The 20,066-nt window shown below is 41.2% G+C and overlaps 1 protein-coding gene across 1 annotated transcript in view; it reads left to right on the top strand.

The window, feature by feature from the left end:
- LOC138642358 (uncharacterized) overlaps positions 1 to 20,066 on the top strand; it is a 223,479-nt gene that overhangs the window by 101,246 nt on the left and 102,167 nt on the right. The window contains exons 9-10 of the mRNA XM_069730472.1: positions 4,688 to 4,813; positions 6,773 to 6,815. Coding sequence (XP_069586573.1) covers positions 4,688 to 4,813; positions 6,773 to 6,815 — 169 coding nt within the window. The remainder of the gene's footprint in view (positions 1 to 4,687; positions 4,814 to 6,772; positions 6,816 to 20,066) is intronic.

Genomic DNA, 20,066 nt, shown 5'->3' with positions numbered 1-20,066 from the left:
GTACTGTATTATCTATGCATGTTATCTTGTAGAACTAATATTGTAAAAGAAAATTTAAAAAAATGTTATTTAAAATGAAATTGTATTTTTAAAAATTACAACCATTCTAAATGAAAGCACTTTTCAGAGATATGTGATCATGTCATCAGATAACCTATGTCATATTTGCACAAAGCGGAAGGTGGAGCCTGGATTTCCTGACATCTACCTATATTATCAAGCTTCTTCAGCGAGTTGGAATCCCTTGTTTGTAATATCATTCATCAGATACTCCACGGCTTGCGCTTCCTGAGTTCTAGTCACGTCAAAACGTATCCCTTTGACAGTCTGACCCTCTTGCCAGTTGGCTTCATTTTTTTTTTTTTGCTCTGCCCTTGTGGAGTTCTTGTCCCTAAACAAAGGGCCACTTTTAGATGCATATAGTGGCTATTGTGGCCTCACTTTTGAGGCTGCTAGTCCATCCCTCATGATAACTCAATCCATAGGGTGGTCTTAAGTCTATCCTAGTCTTTTTTTTGCCTACAGTCCTTAATGGCTAAGGTTAGAGAATGCAGCAGTGCTTCCATCTTTTTACCTCCTATGTTGAGCGCTGGCCAGGTCATCTTATTCAATCGTTAAGGCAGGTTACTGATAAGATTGACTTTTGTTACTTTGCATGGACAGCCAAGATGTTTGAATATTTTACTTCTCAAATGGTCACCAAAGAAGTCTACCTCCTCCTCTAGAGTTTCTCGCTGGTAGGTGATGAGTCCGGGTGGAGGTATGTTCATTTAAACATTCCAGGGGAATCTGTCTTTCATTGTAAGGGCGGGATTCTCTTTCCACAGCTTGGACTCAATTTGAATAATCCTGAGTTTAACAGGCAGCCAAAATTTGGAGTCCAGAACTTTCGCTCTTTATTGCAGATGCCCCTGGGCATCATCCGTGGTTTCCAAATAGACATTTCCCAACTGTCTCCTTTTATGCCCAATTTCTTTAACATTTAATTCATTAGTAGGCTTTTGGGTTTGCTGTTTTGAAATTTTCAGGCATTTTGGATTAGTTTGTCCAACTATGATTAGGGACCAAGGGCCTCAGATGTCACATTTCTACCATTACCTTTAGAAAGCCTCTTGTTCTTGAGTGAGAACCTTTTTTGCAGCACTCTTATGGCCATATCCTTCTCTTTATTTTTTTTAAATGATTATCTTGAGTCATGGTTGACTCCCTAGGGCCAGGTTCCTGCCTTGGCTTTTCTGGTCCAGCGGGACTTGACTTTTGTAGGCCATAGGCCAGTACTGTCTGCCCGAGCACGCTCCCCCTCGAGATTTGGGGGACCTCAATCTGGCGTTGGACGTTCTTCAGTCTTTTCCTTGAGTGCCCATCGGAGATTTTTGATTTTTTTTTTTTTTACCTCCGTAAAGCTCTCCTCAATCAAGCAATCCTCTGAAGAGGACGCTCTCCTATTTTTCTCCTTTTTTTGGGACAGAGTCTTCTGACATTCTGCTCCCTCCCCTCACCTTCCTGACTTTCGTCTCCATGATGACATTGCTCTCCTCTAGGTATTTTGCCTGTCCTTTCCTTGGGAGGTTCCTCCACAATCTGATATAATCAGATCTGTGCAACTCTACCTGTCTCTCAAAGATCTATTTTGACTTTTGCTTACCTTTTGTGAGTTATCGTGGTATACTCAGACAGAGGTTTGACCATCTCTATGGCTACCATTGTTCTCTGGTTTCGATCTGACAATGTGGAAGGTAAGCTAGGGCGGCTCTTCCAGGCTGTCTACCCCGAAGGGTAGAAACCTCCAGGTCTTGCGCTTCCAGACGTCTGTTTATTTTAATCAGATTTTGCCACTTCTTTATTCTTGTGTCCGCATCATTGTGGAGCTCTTACCTTTGCGTTTAAGGATGCAGATCTTTGCAGAAATTACAAGCTGCAGCGGCTCGGGTAGTAACCTGAGAGATTGCTAGTCTTCCTTCTGCAGTTCTGGTATTTGTTTCTTCCCCCCAGGACAGTTGTAGGACGTGCCATGATATTAGTGTCCCCCAATGAAGCAACCGAGAAGTCAAGATTTTTGGTATTCACCTTAAAATCTTTCTCATAGCCTTCATTGAGGGACACAGCCCACTCCCTTGTTGGGGTGGTCTGGATTTTGCTCTTTTTCTTTTGTTCTGATTGAATAACTGGGTTTCGCGTGCCCAGGAGAGAAGTCAACTTTTCTTTTTTTTTTTTTTATCATTATTCATTTCCTTTGTCCCCCAATTAAGGTTATGAGACAGAATTTATGGTGAGTACCAAAAATCTTTATCCCGCACAGTGATCATTGCAAAACAAAATATTAGGTAAAACAATGCCTTAATTTGTTTGACCTTCCTCATAACTGAATAAAAAGTTTTCATACAGCCCTATAAATGAAGTTGGGGGATAGCTTATACGCTGGGTGTCCTCTTATAGGGCGGGTTTGAAGCAAGTTGCGGTCGCTGCATATGGTGGGGGGAGCGGTCCTGATGACTAGGTGAGGGGGGGGGGGGGGGGGGGAGTGGCGCTTACACCGGGAAGGTGTAAGTGAAGCAAACTGCAGGTGTCCAATGGGTTACCATGTCAGCAAGGGTGTGTGTATGTAAAATATTTTATTTTACATACATTTTATTTTTTACATTGATTGGTAAAGTGAATAGTGTCCTAGTAAACAGTTACTTGCATTATTAAAAAAAATCAAGCCCTTCTACTGCAATGTGGATGGGAACATGCATAAATTTTATAACTTGGAATCCGGGTGGGAAAAAATGAAAATACAAAAATGGATAATCTTCCAGTTGGCAAGTGATTAAAGAATTTACTCTTGCCAACAAAGCACAACACTAAAAGTTACAAGTTGTGTAATGTTATAATGATATCAACACATAATGTAAGACCATATAATAATTTATTCCGCATGGTGAGCACAACTTAAAAAAATCAATTCTAAAAATGTTTTTTATTTATGTTTTTGCTTATACAGCCTAAGTCTTATGCACCTTTAAACGGACACCAGTGAAAAAATGACATGTACTGAAAAAAAAAATAGTCCTGGAAAATGAAGATCAAAACAATTGCATGACACTACATTTTGTTTTAATATGGTCAAAACTTTTTTTTTTTTTTTATTTATAACTTTTTAGTGTAGTTACCTATTCTTCGGATAGGAAATACCTTTCTGAACACTGAGGGTCCAACTGCTAGTAGCCCCACAAATCTGGAGAGCTGTGGCTCTGAAGAGCACTGTATGAAGGGATGAATAGTTGACAATGCTCTCTTCCGCTTTATTTTATAGGAGTGCAGAAGACCAGCTGAAAGTATTGCTCAGCTATAACCGGAAATCTCATTAAGAATGAATGGAGCAACAGTGCGCATGATTTACCCACCGGTCCATTCACATAGTGCTTTTCAGAGCCACGGTTCTTTGAATCAGTGGAGGAACCAGCGGTTGAACCCCAAGCGATTTGATAAGTTAAAGTATGTACTTGTGTATAAGCTGAGTGTTTCGGCACATTTTTTGGTGCTGAAAACGCCCCCCCCCCTCAGCTTATACATGAGTCAGTTATCGCAGGAGGGGGAGCAGCGGGTCAGAGGCAGGAGCCGGCGGCTGTGGCTAAAGCCTGTGCCGCTGCCGTAATAACGCACAGTGCCAGCCGCAGCCACCAGCTTCCATCACATATCCTACTCGCCTACTAGCGCGCCCTTGCTGGCACTGCATCTTCTTCGTTCCAGAGCCTGCCTGCAGCTCTTTGTGCCAAGCGATCACGTGGCCCCGCTCATTAAGGTAATGCATATGCAGGTCTCTCCATCTCCATAGGCATGGAGTGTATATTCGTTACCTTAATGAGCGAGGCCACCTGAAAGCTCGGATGGAAGACAGAGCTGCTGGTGCCGAAAGGAACGAAATGCAGTGCCACCAAGGGCACACAGGCAGGTAAATAGGATGTTTTTTGTTGTTGTTTTTTTAACTGTAATCATGCATATAAAGATAAAGGGTAAATAGCCATGCATACAATGACAGGGTCGGGGGAGCTATGCATGCCAGGACAGGGATGAGGGGACAATGCATACCCGGCTTATACTTGAGTCAATAAGCTAATCCAGTATTCCGTGGCAAAATTAGGTGCCTCGGCTTATACTCTGGTCAGCTTATGCTCCAGGATATACGGTATTCCCTATTCTTGGTTAAGAGATAATTTCCAAACTTGGGAATACCTCTTTTAAAGGGAACTTGTCAGTTGTATTTCACCCCTCACTTTTTATATGGTCTTGTAGATTTTTCAACGATAAATCCAGAAATACTTTTTCATGGACTAAGAAGCCAGCTCTTGAATTGATATCCGAATGAGGCTGAAGAACTAAATGTCAATTTGAAGCCGTTGCCACTCCAGGTGCTGGGTGGGTATTAGAGCTGAAGTCGCACAGCATATAGACTGAGCCAAGCAGGAGGAGGGGGCACTGGACAGGGAATAGCGTTGGTGATACTATTTCCGGACTTATCTGTGATAAAGCTACATGAGCATATAAATAGTATTGGTTTTGAAATTGAAAACCCTCGCCACCCCCACTTGAACTTGGAAAAAAAAAATCTAGTTTTTGCTCTCATAAATTTTCATGTATAACTTTCACATTATGACAACACTCAATATACTATTGTAGATTATGTTCTGTGATTATTACCACATAGATCTTAATGGTGGATCAAGTCTTAACTACGATCCAGACAGTGAACTGAATCAGATGGACTACACCAGTGATGATGTCTTTGAAACCAGTAAGAAGCCTAAAGTTCCTGAACACATAACCTTTCTAGGTAATCATCTGCTAAATATTGATTTGCCTTCATTGTATCTAAAGTTGCCCCTGAATTAATAGGGAATCTGTCACCTGGTAATTCAGTTGTATCAGCAGATTGATTGAAGGAATAGACGTACTGCCATGTAATCCTCCATATGCATGTGCTCTGCATGACTCTGTCCCCACTACTGATTGGTGGCATTCTGACTATGCATATTGTACACAGAAATCTGCCAATCAGTGCTGTGCGTGGGATTATATAGAGCTCAGAAACTGGAGGTTCTGCAGCAGGTAAAGCAGGGATTTACGGCTGCTCTGAGATGGGGTAGGAAAAACCTCGCGACAGATTCCTATTATTGTTTTTTTTTTTTTTTTTTTTTTTATTTGTCGGGGGTGGAACTTTTTGTGTCAAGTAAACAGTAAATTGAGTTGATTTTGGAAGCTGGAAAAATTGGACAGGGGAAACCAGCTTTGATAAAGATCACTGATGAGATTGAAGTTCATCACTTGTTTCCCTCAGTCCATACATGACTCTGGAGCTTTTGTTATTTTAAAGTTGGATTGAATAAAGTCTGGATTTTACTAAGGAGCTAAAACACTTTAATCCTTTCACATTGAGGAGTATATGACTTGGTCAAAATATCAAAATGATCTAAGGAAAAACGGCAGGTCATGCTTGCCTCAGGTTCAATTATGCAGTTGGGGAATGATGGCCTGTGTGCCACAGAAGTGCGAGTGTAGCCTATAAAGCGAATACTGGTTGTGATTAAAAAGGTGTCAAAACATACAAAGCTTGTCAGCATGATGGGAATGGGTGAATATAGTTGTGACCCCATACTTACCCTGGTTTACTCTCGAAAGCACCAATAAGTGGAAAGTTGGGCTAATTAACCATATTGTCTAATATTATTTGGATGGCCATGTGCATGTACATTGCTTTCATGAGAAAGAGATGGTGCCATTATGCACTTGTGTGGTGGGGGGAGAGGGAAGCATGAGGCAGTATAATGCTCTGGGCAATGTACTGCTTGTCTTTTAATGTGACTGTTACATGCCTAAGTGGACCAAGTAGTCCCCTTAATGACAGATATATTTACCAATGGCAGAGATAATTCGTCAGGATAATTCACCCTGCGGACTGCATTTCTTGTTCAGGAACTGTTTGAGCTCCATGCCAAAAATTTCAAGGAGTAGACTTGACCTTCAAATTTACAGGATCTTTGATCAAGCATGTTTGGTATGCGTTATAAAAGCAAGTTGGGTTTACAGAGCCCCAATAGGTTATTTATAGGACTTAAAGGGAACCTGTCACCTACTTTTTCGTGTATAAGCTACGGCCACCGCCATCAGGGGCTTATCTACAGCATTCTGTAGCTTATGTACAGAATGCTGTAGCTAAGCCCCTGATGGCGGTGGCCGTAGCTTATATACGAAAAAGTAGGTGACAGATTCCCTTTAAAGGGTTGTCTAGTTATAACAAAATGATGTCTTGTCTCCATTCTATATGTCATCAATATCAGATCTGTGTTTTTCCATCACCTCGGCACTCTTACCGATGACCTGTTATTGACCTGTTATGCGGGTGGTTAAACTTGGCTACAAGGCACGGCTCCATTCAGTGTGTAGTGGTGGCTACCAGGTGCTGCAAAACAGCTTCCATTCAAAAGCTTTGCTGTTCCTCTAATTGTTTACAACTGGCAGCTACTGAGGCAAATAGCCAATTGGTAGGGATGTCAGACACATCCACTCATCTGAAATTGATGACTTATCCCACTGATATGTCCACAATATACTATGCTGCTGACATCTTGGCATCAGATACCTCCTTCAGAGGACTTGTAAGATACATGTTGTTGATTTCTACATGCAGTGTGTAAAAACTAGCTGTGAACGCAAATGCTTTATATATTTTACAGAATACTAACCTTCTTTAAAATTCCTTTGACTATGTACATACACTGCTTATTCTTTGTAGAATTAAAGGCAGCGCATGAAGCAGATAAGCGTGCAGCATCTAGGTAAGTATGAGCAATATAATTAGACAATTGCCTTTTATTTTATACATCCGGAATATATATTTATTTTTTTTGCAAAATCCGCTGTGAAATTTGTTACAGATCCTTGAGAATCTGTATAACATGCAGATTCTGATTTCATGATTTTCATGTTGCACGATCTCCCCTCCACTTCCCTTTACATTGTAGAAGTTTTATCCCAGCAAAGCCATCTACTTACTAAGCAGACTGTTGCTTAAATATCAAACACCCACACAGTAGTCACAGTAAGGCTTTCCTTTTGTAATCCTGAGCCCTCTATTATATGTTATCAAGCATAAGAATTTTATGGACTGTACTTCACCAGCAGTTTTCGCTAAACCGAACCTTTAAGGTACCGTCACACTAAGCGACGCTGCAGCGATACCGACAACGATCCGGATCGCTGCAGCGTCGCTGTTTGGTCGCTGGAGAGCTGTCACACAGACAGCTCTCCAGCGACCAACGATCTCGAGGTCCCCGGTAACCAGGGTAAACATCGGGTTACTAAGCGCAGGGCCGCGCTTAGTAACCCGATGTTTACCCTGGTTACCATCCTAAAAGTAAAAAAACAAACGCTACATACTTACCTACCGCTGTCTGTCCTCGGCGCTGTGCTTCTCTGCTCTGGCTGTGAGCGCCGGGCAGCCGGAAAGCAGAGCGGTGACGTCACCGCTCTGCTTTCCGGTCGCTGTGCTCACAGCCAGAGCAGAGAAGCAGAGCGCCGAGGACAGACAGCGGTAGGTAAGTATGTAGCGTTTGTTTTTTTACTTTTAGGATGGTAACCAGGGTAAACATTGGGTTACTAAGCGCGGCCCTGCGCTTAGTAACCCGATGTTTACCCTGGTTACCAGCGAAGACATCGCTGAATCGGTGTCACACACGCCGATTCAGCGATGTCTGCGGGGAGTCCAGCGACGAAACAAAGTTCTGGACTTTCTTCCCTGACCAGCGACAGCACAGCAGGGGCCTGATCGCTGCTGCCTGTCACACTGGACGATATCGCTAGCCAGGACGCTGCAACGTCACGGATCGCTAGCGATATTGTCTAGTGTGACGGTACCTTTAGGCTATGTGCACATGTTGCGGATTTGCTATTGTAAAATTCTGCACAGACTCTGCCTCTCTTGGTAGAAAACAGTTCCTCTTGTTTTTTATTCCTTTTTTATTCAAATTTTCATGCGTTCATTTTTTTCCATATGGATTTGTATGCGTTTTTGTCAGCTAAATAATTATACAAAATTATTTAACAAAAAAAAAATTGTGATGTCATTTCCTTGTTCATTCTCTTCTTTTTCATTCTCTATTGAAGACCATAATATTACATACAATCTTCAAATGTTTACACGCAAAACAAAACAAATATATATATAATTTTCTATATCTAGCCCCTTTCTGCAATCAGATGTACTATTCCGTCTGTGTCCTGGGCCCTAATTCCCATGGAATAGTACGTCCAACGCGATCAGCCGCGCTCATGGGGGTTGCGCGGCCTGGTGTCAGCTTATTATTACAGCTGACATCCAGCATTATGTGCCAGCAGTGGTCACGGACTGCTCCCGGCACTTCAACCACCGAAACACTGCGATCAAACAAGTGTTCCGGCGGCATAGGGAAGCATCGCACAGGGAGGGGGGCTCCCTGCATGCCTCCCTGAGACCCTCAGAACAACGCAATGTGATCGGTTTGTTCCGAGGGTCTCCTCCCTGCAGGCCCTAGATCCAAGATGGCCGCAGGGTCCTTCCCGGTCCTGCAGGGAGGTTGCTTGCCGGCTCCTTCTGAGAACAGGCGCCAGCAAGCCTCCAGCACTGCCTGTCAGATCGCTGATCTGACACAGTGCTGTGCACAGTGTCAGATCAGCGATCTGACAATATATAATAAACAAAGAAAAAAAAAATTGTTCCAATAAATTAATTTCTTTGAGTAAAAAAAAACCAAACAATAAAAATTCACATATTTAGTATCGCGACCTGACCTATAAAACCGTCCCACTAGTTAACCCCTTCAGTGAACACCGTAAAAAAAATAAGGCTCACAATGCTTTATCATCATACTGACTAACATAAAGTGGAATAACACGCGATCAAAAAGACGGATATAAATAAACCTGGTATCGCTGAAAACGTCATCTTGTCTCGCAAAAAAACAAGCCGCCATACAGCGTCATCAGCAAAAAAAATAAACGTTATAGCCCTCAGAATAAAGCGATGCAAAAATAATTATTTTTTTTATATAAAACAGTTTTTATTGTATAAAAAAGCAAAAACACAAAAAAATGATATTAATGAGGTATCGCTGTAATCGTACTGACCTGAAGAATAAAACTGCTTTATCAATTTTCCAAACGTGGAATGGTATAAATGCCCACCCCCCTTTCCCCCCCACCAAAAAAAAAGAAATTTCATGAATAGCTGGTTTTTGGTTCTCACAAAAATCGGAATAAAAAGCTATCAAAAAATGTCACGTGCCCGGAAATGGTACCAGTAAAAACGTCAACTCGTCCTGCAAAAAACAAGACCTCGCATGACTCTGTGGAGCAAAATATGGAAAAAGTATAGCTCTCAAAAAGTGGTGATGCAAAAACTATTTTTTGCAATAAAAAGCATCTTTTAGCGCGTGACAGCTGCCAAACAAAAACCCGCTATAAATAGTAAATCAAACCCCACCTTCATCACCCCCTTAGTTAGGGAAAAATTATAAAATAAAAAATGTTTTTATTTCTATTTTCCCATTAGGGTTGTGGCTAAAGTTTGGGTTAGGATTGGGGTTAAAGTTAGGGTGGGGGCTAGAGATGGGGTTTGGGTTTGGATTACATTTACAGTAGGGATTAGGGTTGGGATTAGGGTTAGGATTATGATTGGGATTAGGGGAAGGTTAGGGTTGGAGTTAGGATTAGGGGGATTTCCACTGTTTAGGCACATCCGGGGCTCTCCAAACGCGACATGGCGTCCGATCTCAATTCCAGCCAATTCTGCATTGAAAAAGTAAAGCAGTGCTCCTTGCCTTCCGAGCTCTGCCATGCGCCCACACAGTGGTTTACCCCACATATGGGGTATTAACGTGCTAAGGACAAATTGGTAAACGACTACTGCGGTCCAATTTCTCCTTTTACCCTTGGGAAAATACAAAACTGGGGGCTAAAATTCATTTTTGTGAAAAAGATTTATTTTCATGGCTCTGCGTTATAAACTGTAGTGAAACACTTGGGGGTTCAAAGTTCTCACAACACACCTATATAAGTTCTTTGGGGGTCTAGTTTCCAATATGGGGTCACTTGTGGGGGGTTTCCACTGTTTAGGCACATCAGTGGCTCTGCAAACGCAACCTGATGCCCGCAGACCATTCTATCAAAGTACGTATTCCAAAACGGCGCTCCTTCCCTTCTGAGCTCTGCCATGCGCCCAAACGGTGGTTCCCCCCACATATGGGGTATCGGCGTACTCAGAACAAATTGTACAACTACTTTTGGGGTCCAATTTCTCTGGGTACCCTTGGGAAAATAAATAAATGCAGGCTAAAAGATCATTTTTGTGGAAAAAAAAATTTTCATTTTCATGGCTCTTAATTATATACTTCTGTGAAAAAATTGGGGGTTAAAATCGCTCACCACACATCTAGATAAGTTCCTTAGGGGGTCTAGTTTCCAGAATCGGGTCACTTGTGGGAGGTTTCCACTGTTTAGGCACATCAGGAGCTCTCCAAACACAACATTGTGTCCGATATCAATTCCAGCCAATTCTGCATTGAAAAAGTCAAATGGTGCTCTTTCCTTTCTGAGCTCTGCCATGCTCACAAACAGTGGTTTATTCCTACATATGGGGTATCAGCATACTTGGGACAAATTGCACAACAAGTTTTGGGGTCCAATTTATCGTGTTACCCTTAGTAAAATAAAACAAATTGGATCTGATATAAAATTTAAAGTTAAATGTTTTTTTTTTTTTTAAACATTCCAATAATTCATGTGAAGCACCTGAAGGGTTAATAAATGTCTTGAATGTGGTTTTGAGCACATTGAGGGGTGCAGTTTTTAGAAAGGAGTCACTTTTGTGTTTTTTTTTTTATCATATAGACCCCTCAAAGTGACTTCAAATGTGATGTGGTCCCTAAAAAAAAATGGTGTAAAAATGAGAATTCGCTGGTAAACTTTTAACCCTTTTAACTCCCTAAAAAAAAAAAAAAAAATTGGTTCCAAAATTGTGCTGATGTAAAGTAGACGTGTGAAATGTTACTTATTTTTTTTTTTGTGTGACACATCTGTGTGATGTAAAGGCATGAAAATTAAAAGTTGGAAAATTGTGGAATGTTCAAAATTTTTGTCAAATTTCCGTTTTTTCTCTCAAATGCAAGTCATATCAAAGCAAACTTACCACGATCATGAAGTACAATATGTCCCGAGAAAACAGTGTCCGAATCACCAGGATCGTTGAAGCATACCAATTGGACTGGTCATTAACATGCAAACCACCCTTGGGGTAAAGGGGTTAATTGAAATAAGCACACATGCTACTTTATTGAATCTTAGATTACTATACTTACTGCATCACCTAATCTCCGACTCCCTCAAGCTCCTGCAACAAAAATAAAATAATAAACCCACATATAATACTATCCTGTCCGACATCCATTTACCGAGTGTCCCATGACGATCTTGCATGTAGAACAGTCACATCGGGAAGTGTGACCACTCTAGCCGGCCTCCTGTGATACACTGTAGGAGGGATTACCTCCTTTCAGTGTATCGCTTAGAGTTCACCGGCGTTCGTGCTCTCACTTACAGCACTGCTCCGTGAGAATTTTCTCACGCAGCGGTGCCGCAAGTGAGAACTGGAGCTGATCAGCTGATGTTCTACAGTGAACTCACTGCAGTCCAGTGATACACTACGGAGGGATCACCTCCTGTCAGTGTATCTCCGGAGGCCGGGTAGAGCAGTCACATCACCTGATGTGACTGTTCTACACGTGTGATCATTGTGGGACACAATATTAATTGGACTACAGCGGACAAGGAGTATATATTGGTTTATTTTATTTTTGTTGCAGGAGACGCGTGCATCGGGGAATCGTTGTTTGGGGAGTATGTATATTGTATGTATTTATTAGTGATGAGCGAATATGCTCATTACTCCAGATTTCTCGAGCATGCTCAGGGGTCCTCAGAGTATTTTTTAGTGCTCGGAGATTGTTTTTCTTGCCGCAGCTGAATGATTTACATCTGTTAGCCAGCATAAGTACATGTTGGGGTTGCCTGGTTTTCTTGTCCTGCTCCATACATGATGGGTGCTGGATGCATCATAGGCAACTACCTTTTTCAACTATCGGATATAACCCTTTCAAGACTAGGCAATATTTCTGTGTTCCTGGCAATGCTCATTTCCATCTTATTTCATAAGTGGGTTTTAAAGGGCTGTAAAACTTTTTTTTGATAACTGTTTTGTTATTTCTATGCAAACCACATAGGGTCAGTGGTTTAAAAAAAACAAAAAAACCCTCCCTCTCTAAAATAATTTGCTAGTAGTGGAATCTTTTTTAATTAATTTTTTATGTGGTGGGACCAGTAGCAGATTTGGATTGCCAGTGCCTTTTATTTTATTCATTTATTTTTCTCTTTTTTTTGTTTTAATGTTTTGGGTTTATTTGTTTTTATTTCACATAAAAGATCTTTGGGGAGCATGTTATCGTTTTCATACCTTAAAAATCCGATCTATCAAAATAAAGTAAATAAATGTGATCAGCAATTGGCATAACAAGAAAAAAAAATCAAAACCCCCAAATCACTTGATTTTTTTTTTTGTCTGTATTAACATTGCAATGAAGCGCAGTAAGAGGCAGTCAAGACATCATATCTACGCCAAAATGGTATCATTAACTCCTTTGAGACGAAGCCTGTTTTCACCTTAATGACCAGGCTAATTTTTACAATTCTGCTCACTGTCACTTTATGATGTAATAACTCCGGAAGGCTTCATTGGATCCCGGTGATTCTAAGACTATTTTCTTGTGACACATTGTACTTTATGATAGCATTAAAACTTCTTTGATATGACTTGTATTTATTAGTGAAAAAAAAAACAGAAATTTCTCAAATGTTGCTATTTTCAAACTTTTAATTTTTACGCCTTTAAATCATAGTCACATTGCACAAAGTACTTAATAAATAACATGTTCCACATGTCTACTTTACATCAGCACAATTTTGGAAACATATTTTTTTGTTAGGAAGTTATAAGGGCTAAAAGTTGACAAGCAAGTTCTCATTTTTACTACAAAATTTGCAAAACCATTTATTTTAGGGACCACCTCTCACTTGAAGTGACTTTGAGGCGCCCGTATGACAGAAAATACCCAAAAGTGACACCATTCTAAAAACTGCACCACCTCAAGGTGCTCAAAACCGCACACAAAAAGTTTATTAACTCTTCAGGTGCTTCACGGGAATTTTTGGAATGTGGAAGGAAAAAAAATAAACATTTACTTTTCTTTCAAAAAAAATTTCCTTTAGACCTACGTAATTTTTTTTTTTTTTTTTGCAAGGGTAATGGGAGAAAATGGACCATACGTTTTGTTGAGTAATTTCTCCTTCGCATACTGATACCCCATCTATGGAGGAAATCTACTGTTTGGGTGCACGGCAGGGTTCGGAAGAGAAGAAGCGCCATTTCACTTTTTGAATGCAAAATTTGATTTAATAATTAGGGAATGCCATGTCCCGTTTGAAGAGCCCCTGATGTGCCTAAACAGTGGAATCCCCCCCCCACAAGTGACACCATTTTGAAAAGTAGACCCCTCTGTCACCTTATCTAGATGTGGATTGAGCACCTTGAACCCCCAGGTGCTTCACATAAGTTTATAACGTTAAACCGTGAAATAAAAAAAATCCCATTTTTCCCACAAAAATCTATTTTAGCTACAAATTTTGTCTTTTCACAAGGGCAAAAGGAGAAAATAGAGCCCAAAGTTTATTGTGCAATTTCTTCTGAGTTAACCGATACCCCATATGTGGTTGAAAACTACTTTTGAGGTACAGAGCAAAGCTCAGAAGGGAAGTAGCGTCCTATTACAGTGCCGATTTTGCTGCACTTGTTTGAGGGTACCATGTTAAATTGACCGAGCCCCCGAGATAGCAGAACTCCCCCATAAGTGACCCAATTTTACCATCAATGAATTCATCTAGGGGAGCAGTGATTTATATATACGGACACCTGGATGCAGCCCCCAGCTGTGAGTTTTGTCTGGTTAGCAAAAATACAGGGGAACCCACTCTGGTTTGTTGTTAAATTATTTATTTACAGCGCAGGAGCATCTGATTAACACTTCCATGCGCCGCTCCTGCGCTCGCTGTTATTAGCGTCAGCAATTGTCAGCTAATGAGAACTGTAGTCCCATCAGCTGACATTAGTGACCGGAGGTAAACTTTATCCCTTCGATCACAGCTGCGCACTCACGCTGTCATTTGACATGATTTTACTGCCAATCAGAAGCGGTGTTTGCTGCGCTGCCATGCAGATGACAGCACGACAAACACCTGGTGTTCAGACAGCCAAACAGTAACATGGACTTCCTGGTGAAGTCCGTGTTCGGTGTCCATGCCCGAACAGTAGGTGTTCTGTACGGACGCCGAACTATACTATTTGGGTTCACTAATCTTTTATTGACACCTCAGGTGTCATAAACTTTTATGCCATTGTGAAGTGAAGAAAAGATAACTTATATTTTTACAAGATAGTGTTAGCCCCAAGTTTTACATTTTCACTCTGGGAAATGGGTAAAAATGGCACCAGAATTTGTCCCTCAATTTCTGCTGAATTTAAAAATACCCAATATGTGGCTGTACAGTACTACTTGACTCGTGAGGGACAGAGGGCTGTTTGCCTCCTCGAATGCAGATTTTCATAGACTCTTAGACTAGTTTGTGGATTCCATATAAAGAGACGCCAAGTGCTAGAAAAGCAGAATGCTCTCTCAAGTGACCCCCATTTTGGAAATTGTAACCCTTTGGGAATTTATCTACAGATGTAGTGACTATTTTGACTCCATGGATGTTTTCCAGAAACAGGCAGCAGTGGATGTTGCTGAGTGAAAATTGCAAACTGCAGCTTTAGTGACCATTACATTATGCCCAGATCATGCTTCTGGGGGCATTCATCTGTAAATTAGGCAGGCTCTTGTCACTACAGAAATGCCAAACGTGGGCGCTAAATGTTGTTTAGGCACACTGGGGCTCAGAAGGGAGGGGGCATTAGGATTTGGGAGTGGAGAATTTGCTGAATTTCTTTTGGAGGTTGAGGAGCCATCTTGCTTTTCCAGAGCCTTTGTGCTACCAGTAGCGTGGAAGCCTCCTATATTTCCGTTACCAGATAACACATCTGAGTAAGGACTTGATTTTTTTTGTGGATTGAGTGGAAGATTTAATTGGGAATATTTTACATAACTTTAGGCATCACAGTTATCCGGCGCTCTACGCTGACCCCTTACTTTGGGAATTCCATCTAAATCTCTGAGTGACATGATTCAGATGAAACCCCGAAGTATCTATTCTCTATAGTGAGGCAGCAGAAATGCTCTGGACTCAGTCTGGTCTCTCTTCCGCTGTTTCCTTTTTTTCCAGAAGTGCACAAAACTGTGGCCAATGGCACTTTTGTGCAATCCTTAACCCTGCTGTTCTGTTCGGGTCATAGTGACCCGAACAGACTTTTTGCGGCCCTGTAGATTTTTTTCTGTAAGTCTCTAAAACTTGAGACTCCTTGACTTTTCCTCATTTGGGGGGACCTACCTATGAGTTTTTTTTTTTTTTTTTCGTTTACTTTTTGCTACACACAAAAAGTTACACTTGTTGTGTTCGGGTCATAGTGACCCGACATCGTTTTTTACAGCTGTGAGGCCATATTTTCAGTGAAATAAAGGAGTTATAACCTCAGTTGGGTCTATTTATTGCATCTACTATTGTATATCAATTGAGTTATTTCCTAAATTATTTCAATGGGGTCGTACACGCGCTCTACCGGGGGTATGCATTGAGATCTGCGCACCAAAAATAATCAATATAAAGCCATTTTTATGGTGCGCAGATCTCAATGCATACCCCCGGTAGAGCGCGTGTACGACCCCATTGAAATAATTTAGGAAATAAATCAATTGATATACAATAGTAGATGCAATAAATAGACCCAACTGAGGTTATAACTCCTTTATTTCACTGAAAATATGGCCTCACAGCTGTAAAAAAAACGATGTCGGGTCACAATGACCCGAACACAACAAGTGTAACTTTTTGTGTGTAGCAAAAAGTAAACGAAAAAAAAAAAAAAATACTCATAGGTAGGTCCTCCCAGTCTATTCTAAAATGTAGAGTGCATCCGGAGAGATCACTAGGTGTGCACTACATGTGTATATTATGCGCAGAACGGACTGCTCAGAACGCGCTGTCTAAGACGTTTTTTTTTTGTAAAGCTGAGCTGTAAAGTCTTGCAAATAATTTTTTTTTGCTAAGTAAGTCTGTCTTCCTGGCTTATCTGCTTGTTTTCAGAAGGGTTCTTATCTTCTCTGCTCTTATCAGTACACATATGCTAGCCCAGACATGTTACCTTTCAGTTTCTTTGGAGAGCAGCTGTGTACATACCTCTGTTCACTGGTACAGTCACTGGTTAGGCCTTATATTGAGAACAGAAAAGTTACACCAAGAACAGAAGCAGCAGCAGGCCTGGTACAAAGCATCCATCAACATGCCCAGGACAGTGAAGCCATGTCCTCCACAAGCGCTTCTATCCCCATGGCCTCTTCCGGCATCAAAAGAAAAAGATGCAGCTATTGCCCTTCTACTTGTGACAACAAGACGAGTATAACAGGTTCTGGCTGTAAAACATGTGTATTGTTTTTCATGCAAGAATCCGTAAATTTATATGATCATGTAAATATATTCACATTGTAATGTTTATTATCTTTAATTTTTTTTCACAAACATGTTCACAAACAGTCTAGTAAGCAAAAAGTATAAAAAAAAATGGAGTTAGAGTGTCTAAAACCAAGGTTTAATAAGCCCGGGTCATAGTGACCCGGAACACTACAAGTGTATAGTAAATGCGAACAAAAACAGCAGGGTTAAAAAATGGACACCGTCGGATCACAGGTCCTATTGCGCCCACAGTGCCTCCATCTGCTTCATTATAGGGAATTTTCCACCAGAGGTTCTATCTGAATCATGTATTTCAAAGATTTACACTGAAACCCTGGTGCAAGCGCTCAGCGCAGGGTAAGTTTGTGCCGAGGCTTACTGCAATCTTTGGGAGGAAGAATGAAAAAATCAACAGCATGTGAAGAATTGGTTTTATTATTTTTCACGCCGTTCCTCATGCGGTATAAGTGATTAGGTGACTTTATTCTTCAGGTCAGTATGATATGGTATGATTCGGTACAAGATTTATATCGGGTTTTTAGGTTTGGCTGCTGTCACACAGTACAAGACACTTTTTATTGCGAAAACTAGTTTTTGCATCACTATATTTTGAGAGCTATAATTTTTTCTTTTTTCGGCCAACAGAGTTGTGTGAGGACTTGTTTTTTGCAGGACACGCTGACATTTTTATTGGTACCATTATTGGGCACATATCTTTTTTTGATCGCTTTAACAAAAACCTGCGCTCAGCAGGCGTTCTCAAGCCACCTTCCTGCAGGGACCCGCAAGAACCCCACAGTCAACTTGGTGCTGGGGGTCTCAATGGAGACCATCAGAACATTGCGATCGCATCGCGTTGTTCTGAGTGAAGTGCGCAGGGAGCCCCCTCCCTGCGCGATGCTTCTCTACGCCACTGTCACTACTGACAGCGGCATCAGAAGGGTAAAATGCCCACGATCGGTGGTAGCACCGATCGTGTGCATTGGTGCTGAATGTCAGCTGTCACAAAGTACGGCGCTTAGCCTGAAATCACGGCACCATACTAGTACTGCTCTGTGCACAAATACACCTCCCGCAGAGCAGTATTAGTACAGCGCATGTCACACAACGTCAGCTCAGGGCACAAAAAATAAGCCCTGACGCGGCCCCATATCCCGTAGAGTGAAAATTTTACGGGTCTTGGAGAATGGTGACGAAAACATAATTACTTTGTTTTTTTTTTTGGGGGGGGGGGGGGGGAGGTAAAAACCACTAAGTGTTAATACTGTAATTTTACTCACAAGTATCAAGTTTCTAGATAATTTTTACTGTACACAAGCTATAATAGATGTGTATAATTTCCTGGAATTTTTCCTTTAAAGCTAAGCAACCACAAGATAATGACTTATTGATGAAATCAGATTTTTGTGTTGCATGGTATTTTTTTTGCTTGCTTTTTTGTTCATAATTTTCGTAAGAAAGTAAATAGATAAATATATAGATAGATATACACATACACACACACACACACACACACACACACACACACACACACACACACACACACATATATACAGAGCAAAAGTTTTGACACCTTTTCATTTAAAGATTTTTCTGTATTTTCGTGACTATAAAAATTGTACATTCACACGGAAGGCAGCAAAACTATGAATTAACACATGTGGAATTATATACCGTACTTAAAAAGTGTGAAACAACTGAAATTATGTCTTATATTCTAGGTTCTTCAAAGTACCCACCGGGAATGGTTTTCACTTCACAGGTGTGCCCTGTAAGGTTTAATAAGTGGGATTTCTTGCCTTATAAATGGTGTTGGGACCATCTGTTGTGTTGTGCAGAAGTCTGGTGGATACACAGCTGATAGTCCCCCCAAGGAAAGGAGGACCAAGAGCCACCTCTGCTTCTTAGAATAAGTTTATCCGAGTCACTAGCCTCAGAAATCGCAGGTTAACAGCAGCTAAGATTAGAGACCAGGTCAATGCCACACAGCGTTCTAGCAGAAGACACATCTCTACAACAACTGTTAAGAGGAGACTTTGTGCAGCAGGCTTTCATGGTAAAATAGCTGCTAGGAAACCACTGTTAGGACAGGCAACAAGCAGAAGAGATTTGTTTGGGCTAAAGAACACATGGAATGGACATTAGACCAGTGGAAATCTGTGCTTTGGTCTGATGAGTCCAAATTTGAGATCTTTGGTTCCAACCACAGTGTCTTGATGCAGAAAAGGTGAACGGATGGACTCTACATGCCTGTTCCCACCGTGAAGCATGGAGGAGGAGGTGTGATGGTGTCGGGGTGCTTTGCTGGTGACACTGTTGGGAATTTATGCAGACAGAAACAGAACAATGACCCCAAACACACCTCCAGGCTGTGTAAGGGCTATTTGATCATGAAGGAGAGTGATTGGGTGCTACGCCAGATGACCTGGCCTCCAGTCACCAGACCTGAACCCAATCTAATATTCCTTTGTGAAAGAAGTATATCCCAAAGGAAAAAACGAAGTGAGGAGAACGAAATATAATTATAAAATGAATAATGTTTATTTTCAATAGTTAAAAATTAAAATAAAAAACACACAGGGGGGTATATTTACACCAGACAAAATCTGGGGAGGCGGACCTGCTCGGTGCTGGCACAGTAAATAAGCCACAAGTATCACATATATGATGGTAGTGATGGTGACACCAATATTAATAAAGGCTAAATAGCTCAGCACTGCACAGCGATAATAAATAATTCATTGCAATCATCGATAACTAACATGTAGCCACTTTCCAGAGTATTCTCCCAAGGAGCTGGCACAAAAGGAAAAATGTATACAGTAGTGCAATAGTTAATGCTAACAAACTGAAGGGACAAGTTAATATAAGCGGCCAGAAAGAGAGAGAGGTACCTATTAATGGATGGCAAGTGGACTCATGCTAATGGTCACAGAGATAATTACCTCGGTGTGGATGAAAACGCAGTGAAGTGCCTGATATCACCAGCAGGAGACATGTGCGGATCCCCGGCGCCCGACAAGCGCTGTTTCGCCGTAGCTTCTTCCAATGGGGGCGAGGACCTCTCTCTTTCTGGCCGCTTATATTAACTTGTCCCTTCAGTTTGTTAGCATTATCTATTGCACTACTGTATACATTTTTCCATTTGTGCCAGCTCCTTGGGAGAATACTCTGGAAAGTGGCTACATGTTAGTTATCGATGATTGCAATGAATTATTTATTATCGCTGTGCAGTGCTGAGCTATTTATCCTTCATTAATATTGGTGTCACCATCACTACCATCATATATGTGATACTTGTGGCTTATTTACTGTGCCAGCACCGAGCAGGTCCGCCTCCCCAG

The sequence above is a fragment of the Ranitomeya imitator genome, chromosome 6, assembly GCF_032444005.1.
Source record: "Ranitomeya imitator isolate aRanImi1 chromosome 6, aRanImi1.pri, whole genome shotgun sequence".
Lineage (NCBI taxonomy): Eukaryota > Metazoa > Chordata > Amphibia > Anura > Dendrobatidae > Ranitomeya > Ranitomeya imitator.
The sequence above is the reverse complement of the archived record's forward strand: the minus strand, read 5'-3'. Positions and strand labels throughout refer to the sequence as shown.